The 11,332-nt window shown below is 35.5% G+C and overlaps 1 protein-coding gene across 1 annotated transcript; it reads left to right on the top strand.

The window, feature by feature from the left end:
- The first annotated feature begins 3,786 nt into the window (after window positions 1–3,786).
- LOC126055828 (G-patch domain and KOW motifs-containing protein) lies at window positions 3,787–6,866 on the top strand. The gene is made up of 6 exons (XM_064038871.1): window positions 3,787–4,098; window positions 4,339–4,630; window positions 4,928–5,016; window positions 5,416–5,590; window positions 6,013–6,145; window positions 6,370–6,866. Exons 1-6 carry the CDS (start codon window positions 3,968–3,970, stop codon window positions 6,834–6,836), a joined length of 1,287 nt encoding a protein of 428 aa, XP_063894941.1. The 5' UTR covers window positions 3,787–3,967; the 3' UTR covers window positions 6,837–6,866.
- The last annotated feature ends 4,466 nt before the right edge of the window (window positions 6,867–11,332 follow it).

Below are 11,332 nucleotides of genomic sequence, written 5' to 3' on the forward strand. Positions count from 1 at the left end.
TTATCTGGTGCTTTGACAAGATAAACAGCTTTAGAAGAAAACCCCAGATGAAAACTGGAGAAAATATTAGGCAGGGTGCAATCGGCATCAAAATAATTGACGGTAGCGTTTGTCCACATACCTACCACTTGCATGAGAGACGATAGCCATAGCAAATCCTTTTCAGTTTTTTTTTAATTATCTTTCATTAATTTAGGGGCGTTAATTCAGATTTTTGGGACCTAACTAACATGAAGTTATAAATATTTTTTAGGTAGGTACCACTTTCTTGAAATGGATATTGGATGTATGGGTATAGTATAGGTATCTTATCTCTGGCTTTCGTCTCCTTGACATTTTATATTCGTTATTTTTAATAAAGAAGCCAGTCTTCCATCAAACATTTAGGTCCTACTAATTCATCAGAAGATATTAAAAATGCGTCAACCGCGAGCCAAATCACTTTTTATTGCGACAAAGGGTGGCACAGGTATTAAAACCGCTCATTCGTAAAATCAAATTTCCGTGACAACAGCCTGGCATCTATAAAAAAAAGTTTTTATGACAAAAGCGTTGCCACCTATTATGTATACGCACAAGCATACCTAGAAGATGAAAGGACCTTGGTTCCTTTTTTAAATGGAAATATGTACTGGCCTTTGAATTGTGTGTTTTAAACGATAAAGAAGAAGGCTTCGGTACCTAGTAAAATTCCTCCACGTTGCTACTACTCCCGGTCATCTCTGGTAGGATAGATACCTATTGGTTCCAAAACCTCGTTATCCCTCTTCGAACATGTCCTTGGTTACTCTAAAAAGATAATTCCACCTTCTCAACCGAGGAATAAGAGTCAATTAAGAGATTGAAGTGCAATGAACTCCACTCGTCATTACCTAATGCACCATTGCAATGCTTTTAACCAACGCGTTTAGTATCGCGACTACAAAGGTTGAATGCATACCGCTGGGGTATTTCTTTAGCGCGAAAAATAAAAGCACCGGTGATTATGATTGTGTAGATGAGTTCATTGCATACCAACATAGAACGGCTAAGCTGAAGGGTCACTACTTGGATACCTAAGGGAAGTTTATAAGATGATTAAAATAGCATTTACCTATAATTCATTAATGGCATCAAATCACAAGAAATGACAAAAGTTTGCAACGATATAGGCAAAGGTAGCTTCTTTTCTTACGGCTTTTTCACAATATAGTATTTAAATATTCATGTAACGGCCCCTGATTTGGAAGTTTAACGACAGGTCGACGACGTATGATGGGTTAGCAATGCGCAACAATTGCGAATCAACCGTGCACTGTGGGCATGCCCACACATAATCCTCACTTACCTACTTTTGACGTCACCGTCTTTCTTCTTTTTATAATGTATTCCCCTATTTATATACTACACGTACTTCCTTTTGTAGGTTCTCCCGTATTCCCCCTGCATGAACTTCCTTATATACTCCTATGTACTTAGTTAAACCGTCGTGGGTTCGTGGTTGGGTCCGCTAACATGCCACTTCAATGATATGTTAGACATTTATACCACATTCACAACACAACAAACCGACACTCCAAAAAACGCCAATGAAATTGAAGATGGGTAAGTATGGGCATAAAAATTTATAGTCCCATTTCTGTAGCAAATAAATCGCAGCTGGCACAAAACATTCGCCCGGTCCAATTTATGTCGATATTGTCACGAAAATATTTCATTTAGTTTGTTCACTGCATGTCGTGGCCCGCGGGGCTCGAGCCAGCTAGCGGACCAAGGGATGGACACAAATGAATTCAGAGATTCTTCGCTTTGAATTCCTTTTCCAAGGCGATTTGTGTAGGAATTTAGATATAAGATATATGACACAGTTTTCTATTTAATATGCAATGATGTAAATATGTAGATTTAAAACGGGTTTCATTTTGCCCAGTTAACTGGATTATACTGGATGAAGCTAGCACAACACTGGTACTCATTGGTCATTGGTGTCCAAGATATACTTCATATAAAGTACATACAAACTTAGTTAAGTTACATTAGTAGGTAGGTACCTACTTGCCTGACCTGACCCGGAATCGAACCCGCACTCTCGTACTGAGAGGTGGGTGCTTTACCCACTAGATCACCATGACTTCTAAACTCCGCATTTCAAAAACCATATTGTTTAACTCATTATTTCAATTTAGGAATAAGTCCGCGGTTTGCTTGAGAAACTTGCCTGAAAAATTTCATTTTGAAACCAATTATATAACACGTAACGCCATCTGTGCGATATAGCTGGAATTTACCTTTTAACTGTCTTCTATGCCCTGTTCCGTGGTGTACACTCCGCATTTACCGTCTCGTTACTTCTACCACCCTCTACTGTTAGCGATAGAAACTATTTTAATTACAACAATAAATGTCAGATAATGATAAAAAATATATACTTACGTGTAGTACTTTACGTAAATCCAAGCGCCATCAAAGCTCGTTAAACTTTTTACGGTTTTAGTAATGTTTATTAGTCCAATGTGTTAAACCAATCATGGCAATCATACAGTACGTAACGCCATCTGTGCGATACAGCTGGAATTTACCTTTTAACTGTCTTCTATGCGCTGTTCCGTATACACTCCGCATTTACCCTCGTTACTTCTACCACCCCCTACTGTTAGCGATAGAAACTATTATAATTAAGAAGAAAAATAAAAGGTACAGAATGTCAGATAATGATAAAAAATATATACTTACGTTTAGTAATTTATTTAAATCCAAGAGTCATCAAAGTCCGCAAATCATAGTTTTTTATTCTTTTAAAATCCAGAGACAGTTTTAGCAGCAATGAAAAGAAACCAGAGACAAGATAATTCCTCTCACTCAACACATCGAGCTTAGAATTATATATATAGTAATATAGTTAAGTTAAGTTAGAATTATATATAAAGTAATATAGTTATATGCATTGACATATATTCTAGCGATAGACAAGAACATCCATACAAATAATTTACCCGCTTATGTCGTCTGTTGACATCTCGTTGACGTATTGTGACATGTAGTCATCCTCATTGATGTTAATTGCTGAAGTGTCGCTCGTATTTTGCCTACATTTTTCATTACTCAAAAAGTTTATATCTAAGTGAATTCAAAATCATGTAATATATCAAAAAGTTTATTTATATCTAATTGAATGCAAAATCATGTAATATATTAAAACCAGGAACTTATTTTTAGAGTTTTTAATATTAATTACGATGTTTTTTTTCTTAAGAGGGCTATCACAAATTTTCGCGAATTTAATTATTTTTTCTTGAAAGTAAGAACATACCATGACAAAGTGAAGTCTGTTTTCATTGATATTTTACCTACTGCCAGTTTTATGGCACATCTGTTTCTGCACGATTTTCTTAATCTATAATTTAAGATGGCGGGCGGGAACAAATTAATGCATATTTGTAAAATTGAATTATAAATGAAAAGTATGATATACAAGCGTTGTAATAGCATGAACAGCGTGTAATTTTACTAACTTGACTCTCGAATAGTTTATATGTGTAAGTTTATACCTTGATATGTATTTTCTATTTTATAATTGTCGTTTCATAGACATCCATCTGACGCAGGTGTCAAAATCGCTCTGATTTGCCATTTTGGGCACTGCATAGTCTGCAGTGCAGTTCAGTGTGGTAAGCTTTTTGTTCGGAACGTTCTATCTAGTACGTAGTATCTAGTATCTAGTACGTAGTAGTATATCGATGGTTATATGTCAATGACTCAACATCAATTATTCCATTCGGTCTTAGTTCAATCATTCATTCATTCATTCGTTTCGTTTTGTTTACGTCAAATAGACGCGATGATGCGGAGTTCGTAAATTTTATTTTTGTTTTACTGAATTAAATGGTATTTAATAAATACATGTGTAATCATATTATATAGAAATAAACAGAATGTAAGGTGGGCGCTGAAAAATTTCAATTTATCTGCTAAGATCATAAATTGCATCATGGAGGGCAAGAAAATATCTTTTGGTTTCATGAAAACTAAAAAGGTGGAAAAGCCTATGTCACCAGTAATAACTGAAGATAAAAGGGAATACATAGAATGTGTTGAAGAAAAGTCAATTAAAGTCGTCGGGTAAGTGGCCAAAACTTTATTATGACTTTGATGTTTAATAACCTAAAAATATATAATATTTTGATAGTATACTCGCTAAATTCGCGAGTTAGAATTTGGTGGATAACCCATTTATTCTTAAAAACGATTAAGTTTCTATACTGAACCTGTAAAATGACTGTTTTTAACGATAAACACGTTGCCACTTACCATTGTTTGAAAACCACCATTTAGGTAACATTTGTACTTAAATGTTCACAGAGGAGAAACAGTAACAGAAGAATTACCACTAGTAATTCCCATGAAACCAAACACCCTAATCACTGCAGAGAAACTCAGAGAAATAGCAGAGAAAGTTGAGAGTGCCGTACAAGAGCCAGAAATTAAAGAAGAACCGGTTATCAAAGAAGAGAAGATTGATGAAAATGAGACTCTTGATCAGATGGCAGTAAGAGAGTTGTTGCAGGAAGCTAAGAAAAATGTTAAAGTCGAAGTTGATGATAAATTAGCTATACCCACCCCGGCAAAACCAATTATGACTGGAGAGAAAGAGGTATTTATTTAATTGTATTTTTGTTTTAATGTATACTTATACTGTGAAGAGAACACATGTTTTTATCTGTTTGTTGATAGGTTCTTGAATACTGAATTAATTTGATTTTCCTTGGTATATAAATGAAAACAGGAGATGACTAGTGCCTACGGCAATAACTAGTTGTATTTTAACCAAAATTCAGCAGTTGTTTTATTGATTTTATGGCCTTAGTTTGTGAAGTATTACTGTTTCTTTTATAGATTTAAAAATAATAATATGTTCATCATATAAAGTGCTCATTAATTTTATTTTCAGTCAACCTTGGATGACTATGAGTCAGTTCCTATCCAACAGTTTGGTATGGCAATGCTTCGAGGCATGGGATGGACACCTAGCAAAGAAGGGTAAGTCAATTTTACTTTTTAATTGTTCAGTCAGTGCATCTATACTGAGATTATGCTGAACTCCTTTAATGTAGCATACACAAGCACAACTTTTAGTAAATATTCAATTTAATAAAGATTGATAATTGCCCTTCATAATTGCACATTACAAATATCCATAACAAGCTTAACTATTGATTAATATCATACTACAGATAGGACTTGAAAATACATATAATATATTTTTTCTTATACATTTCAATGTTCTTGCAATGAAAAACTCATTTACTGATTAAACATAAATGAAAATCAAGCTGTATCTAATTTATTATGGATCACGCGACACGTTTACTTCTTCCATGGATATCCTTGCATTTGACAAATAATTTAATAAATTACAACATATAATTACTATTTCAGGTCCAAATACAAGCAACCTGAACTGCGGCCAAAAGGTCTTGGCTTAGGAGCTGATAAAGTAATCAAAAAGAATCAGAAGGAACAGAAAAAAGACAGCAAAGAGGAAGAATTAGTTATTGTGAAAAACTCCTTTGTGAAAATCACTACTGGGAAATATGCTGGTTACTATGGCAAGGTAATATTAGACTGGTTATCCATCTTAATTAGTAAATTGCACTATAGACCTACAAAACTACATGCTATACCTTATTGGTACCATAGTGCATGAAGGCAAAGTGTATGAACATCTTTGGCAGTTGTTGCGGGTAGTTAAACATCAGTAAGTCTAACAAACAGTCTTACCAAGCTTGCTTAGGTTGAGGAGGTCAGATAGGCAGTTGCTCCATGTAAACACTGGTACTCAGCTGCATCCAGTTAAACTGGAAGCTGACCCCAACAAAGTTGAGAAAAGGCTTGTAACATGAAACAATGAATGCTAATTCCCCCAAAAAATACTGAAAGTACTGCTGTAGAAGTAAATACTGGTCAATTCTCTATGGTATTATCAATTAAAATCCTAAGTTTTGATCATATATCAAACAAATTATCCTTTTCCAGGTGGTAAGCTTAGATGAAGACAACGGACGAGTAATGGTAGAAATTGCAGTAAAGAAAGAAACAGTCAGCCTCAGCGAATTTATGATGCAGGCAGTCACTAAATCTGAATATGACAAGGAATCTAAAGTTATAAGTAAGTACAATACACATTTATAAAGAATTTGCTTGTAAGAAAGTAGATACTTTAGCCCAATAATTTCTTTCACAGATGCAATTGAAGATGTCTGTAACTTCAGATGCAATTTTCATACAAACCCCGCCTCTTGAATGGGCCTGCAAGACAACACTTATTCAAAGCTTCAAATCTCTATGTTTTATTCATAACACTAATGTAACATGTATTCACTACAATTCTAGACGCGGATTCATACGAAGAGTACAAAAAGGCTGAAAAAGTTTCCCAGAAACAACCAAAACAGGAAGAAAGAAGTTCAACCAGTCAAAGAAATAATGAAGTAAGTGCCAAAAATGATAGAGACAGATATAATGACGATCATAGAAGGAATAGAGAAGAAAAATCATCAAATGGCAGAAGTAGGGATAAAGTAAAAGAGAGAAGAGATTCTTCAAGCAGTGAAGACAGGTCAAGACGTAGACATAAAAAAGACAAGAAAAGATATAGCAGTAATGACTCATTAAGCTCTTCTGACGACGATAATAGAAGAAGAAAACATAAGTCTAAAAGCAGAAGACAAAGAAGTAGTTCCGAAGACTCACACAAGAGAAGTTCGGAAGTAAAAAGAGACATTGATAAGAAACGCAAAGGAAAAAAGAAGAAGAGAGACAGAGATCGGTCTCCTAATTATAAAAAACATAGGAAATAAGAATCATGTGTAAATAAATTCTTTTTTAAACATTTGGCTTTTTGTAATACAAAATTTTTCTATATTCTTATTATGAGAGCCAAAGGTTTCAATAACCTAACATGCCTTGTACGTTTTCCCAAATCAAAGTTATTTACGTTAGTTACGTTAACTACGACTGCATCTATAGTAACAATCCAGTCTATATACGACAATTAGGGTGCTTTTAGTTGAAAGCGCCATATGTACACTCCCGGGCAGTCGACTGAATTATTCCTGGCATTTGGGCTGCGTGATAAAATTATACTTTGAAATATTGTCTTCGAGAAAGCTAGTTTAACTCCATCTAACTTCATTTGTCAATATAGGTATATCACTTCAGAAAAGGACAGACAGGTAGTTGCAGTGTAGCCAGTGTTGGTCACAAGATGGCGCTGACAAGGAGTTTTTTGTTTCCAGTCAGTTGGAAAGAGAAAACTCGTGAGCTTTGATCATCGGCATACAAGCAAGATTGGCGATATCAATTTGCATTGTAGGTGATTTTGCTTTTTACTTTATTTAGGTATTTATTTTACATTTAAACATATTATTACAGGTGTTACAATAAATACTTACCGTGAAGTGCACCTCTAAGTATAACTGACCATTTACATTTCTAAATCGCCGATTTGAGCAATGGGCGGCTAGTACGGCTGGTTAAGGTTTGGATATCGTTATAGTTAAATGGTGCAACTGGGTCCTAAAGTGATACAAGTTTACGTAGTGATGTGATAATGTCCAAAACTGGAGTAGTTACAATAGGTTGAAATACACTGACAAACATTCCTAGATTAGATCTCCTCAGTAACAAACAATATTAGTACGCTATACCTACCTAAATATTTTTTTTTTATACATCGGAAAGTTAATGAATAAATTTAAAAAAGCAATTAAAAAACTCACTAACTTTACAACGCTGCAAGTGACAGGTTAATTAACGAGCTGCACACACCTATATTGCTGTTTCCCAATAAAATTGCTTTGTACATACCTATACCTAACAATCTATGTAGGTACCTATGTGCAGCTTCATAAAGATAGCTTCTCGGAATAGGTGCTAGGAATTGTACGATTGTAGTCAATTGTAGGTTTGTTCGCCCATCCCTCACTCCGCATTGAATACCAAGATCATTTTCAAGATCTTGATCTCAGTATTTACTGTAGGTAATGTTTAGGGTCCGTTCAGATAGACCGGGTCGGAGAGCAGAGCAAATTCTTAACACGTTGAAAATTGAGTACTTAGTATTTGAAGTAAGGTTTATTTTTGCATGCGCACTGCTTTTGTCATTGAGAATGCTCGAATGCGCTCGGTGTGAAATAATAAGAGGAGCCGACGGGCTGCGATCGTGTATTTTTTCTTGACGTTTGGCTCCGTTTGCATGCTCTTTAATGCTCGCGCAGCCGATCGGCTCCGGTCTGTGTGAAAAGAAAAATGCGCGCCGATGCTCTCCGACCCGGTCTACCTGAACGGACCCTTAGAGTTAGTCTGCTCTTTTTATTTTTTTTCGGAATTCCCTTTGAAACTAGCTATCAGACTTTGCCGAACAACGATGTGATGCGAGAAGTCTGTTCAGGTTCATAGCTCCTATTTATGTATTTAAAGATAGGTATCTACGATGGGTCTGACAAAGGCGCGCTGTATACATAGGGATTATAAATATCCCTATATGATTAAAGAACATAAAAAAACACCTGCAGTCTTGTCCAGGCTCAACATCTATTCTTGAAGATCTTTTTCAATGCCAGCAGGAGCATTAGCACATAAAATAGCTTACCTATCTATATTTGTAGCGTGTTAAAATAAGTCAGTCAGAAAGGTAGTAGAGCAAGATAGAAATAAATCAGGTTTTTATAGAAATCTGCGGAAAAATCGGTCAGAGTATGCCTTACCTAAGTAATTTTATTACGATATTGGTCGTGGAAGCTTTTTATACAACGCTTTGGAATATCGGTTTTTCTACTTTTTAATCCTGATCACAACGTGTAAAGTTCTGATATAGATCTAAGCAAAACGGGTTCTAATATATGTACAGGTATATCTCTAGGTACCTTAATGGAATTGGAAATATCACTTTGGCTTTTAACTGTCGTCAAGATTTTTTTTTAGAACAATACCTGGACCTACTGGGTACCTATGACTAATGGACAGTCAAATAGGCATGTAAGGCTCGTATAAACTATACCTAAACTTGCCAACTTATAGCTTTGTTATTCTTCGGCAGAAACTTACCTAGGTATTAGGTACCTACGCAACCTTACCTATCAACCGTCATACAAATTCTTCTCCATAAAGAACTCTCGAAATATCAGCCTTTAGGTACGGAACATAATGAGGTTACACATTCTGTCGATACAGCAGAGGCGAGGCAAAATAAACCTTTACTTGACTGGTCTGACCCAATTGATAGCCCTCATGTAGCGAGCCCGCCCGCGATGAAAATAATTATTTCATGGAAAACATCCCCCATTTTACGTTTTACGCATGGGAAGTGTACCTACCTACGTAATTATATTAATTATGCCTTGGAGAGTAAAGCATTTATAGAGGGCAATTAATTTGTAGGTTTTCCCCTTACCTGTGTTTTCAGTGTTTTTCCTACTTGAGTGGATTGGGATTTATTTTGCATTTAATTATTTCGTTGATTTAATATTCATTCTTTTGTGAGGGAAGATATATTTTTTTTCTCTTGTGTAAAAAGATACCTACTAAGGACAATGCTCATGAAGTATGAGAAAAAAACCCAGGCCCGGCGCAAAAGAAATGTAACTCAAAATATAGGTAAAAATAAGTAATTAAATATTACATAGGGGGCATTATCGAAATCAGTGGCTATATGTGTGAAATTGCTATTCCAATTTTAACATCTGCGGTACATTGCTACTCGAGATTTTAGAGGTAACATAATGTATTAGTAAAAGGAACAGCAAACAGATAGGTACAGTTGTGGTTTAAAAGTGTACATAATGACATGTTTATGACAACTTCTCCACTATTCTTCCTACTTTTACAAGATAATAGGATGATAGAACTAAAACACGATATGGATGTACTTTTCATTTTAATAATAACGCTTAAAAGTCATCGATTCTTTATTTCTAACACGACAAGATCCAAAAATGTTGCGGGATGCGCGAACTGTTCCTCATGTCCAGCCCACCCTAAGTAATGTAAAACGCTCATGACGCGATGACGTGGGCGCTGCAGCCCAATGTCCTCCACCCATGAATACAGAAGCAGTATAGCATATCCTGATATGCCATTCCTGCCATTTCCCCTCGTATAAAGAATTTAGGTGTAAAAGAACACTGCTAAAGTGAAGTTAACCCGGTTTGGACAAAGCTTGCGTCGCATCCCAAAGTCCCGAGCCGTACTTCGGTATTGATTTATCTTTTTGGAGAGGCTTATTACTTGCCATATTACTTGTTTGTTGTTTCAGATAGCACTTTAATTAAACTATAAGCCCCAGCTGCTCATGTTACCCCTTTAAAAATCAAATAGCAATTTCACACATACAGCCATTGATTTCGATGATACCTCTTATGCAGTATTTCATTACTTATTATTACCTATAATTTGAGTTACTTTTTGTTTGCGCCGGGCTTGGGTTTTTTTTTGAGCATTGTCCTTTAGTAGTTTATGTTTAAGGCAAAAATTACAAAGTACGTTTCAGGTTAGTCAAGCCTGAAGTTTACGAAGAAAATACCGACTTCAACAGATGTTCCACTTTATGAATATTTTTGCATAAAAATACGGAGTAAATTGTAAACGGCGCTTGTAGCGTGGAACCTTTCACAATCCTCCCCAGTTTACATTATAAATGCAATTTTCCATCAGGAATATCTACAAACCCCAGCGGTTTATCTTGCCCTAGATTCAGAGCCAGTTGCAATAAAACTGATTGGTTTATAAACGGACAAAACTACAAACTGAAGGATCCTAGGTAAGTAAAATATGCGAATTCCAGTTTATTAGTTTGTTGAACTGTGAAGATAATCCTATTTATATTTAGACTATCTATGTAGGTATACATACATTATCCGAATGAACTTAATTCCAAATTGCCTCAAGTCGCTGCTGAAACTGTAAGAAACAGCTAGGTAATAAATAAAGAAAATCACCAAAGCTTTAAAGGTTTTTAACACACCTCTGAAGTCTAAGTACAAAGATCCATCAACTAACTAAAGCCCATTCCATTATCAGACAATTTAAATTACGCCAAACTCTTCTCCATCGTCTCAGGTGTTCTCAAACCCGTTAAATACGAAAGTATATTTCTAAATTACCATGGAGATCAAAATGACTAGCGGAGTAGCCATAATGGAAAATCGCCTACTTATAAAAAAAATGCCGGTGATCCGGGGACGATGAAAGTTGCTGTTTTCGCCCTTACATCTACATCTACGCCTTTTTTGGACCGACCATTTTCTGTAATCACCAATCATCATCGACAGATGTCTTGAAGAACCTAGACGCCTCG

Source organism: Helicoverpa armigera, chromosome 17 (assembly GCF_030705265.1).
Source record: "Helicoverpa armigera isolate CAAS_96S chromosome 17, ASM3070526v1, whole genome shotgun sequence".
NCBI classification, from domain to species: Eukaryota; Metazoa; Arthropoda; class Insecta; order Lepidoptera; family Noctuidae; genus Helicoverpa; species Helicoverpa armigera.

Bases quoted from the DNA above. Each gene is read 5' to 3' on its own strand.
- LOC126055828 (XM_064038871.1), top strand. From the start codon at position 3,968: ATGGAGGGCAAGAAAATATCTTTTGGTTTCATGAAAACTAAAAAGGTG. The intron at 4,631-4,927 runs GTATTTATTTAA...TTTTATTTTCAG, and splicing joins TTATGACTGGAGAGAAAGAG to TCAACCTTGGATGACTATGA. The intron at 5,017-5,415 runs GTAAGTCAATTT...TTACTATTTCAG, and splicing joins TGGACACCTAGCAAAGAAGG to GTCCAAATACAAGCAACCTG.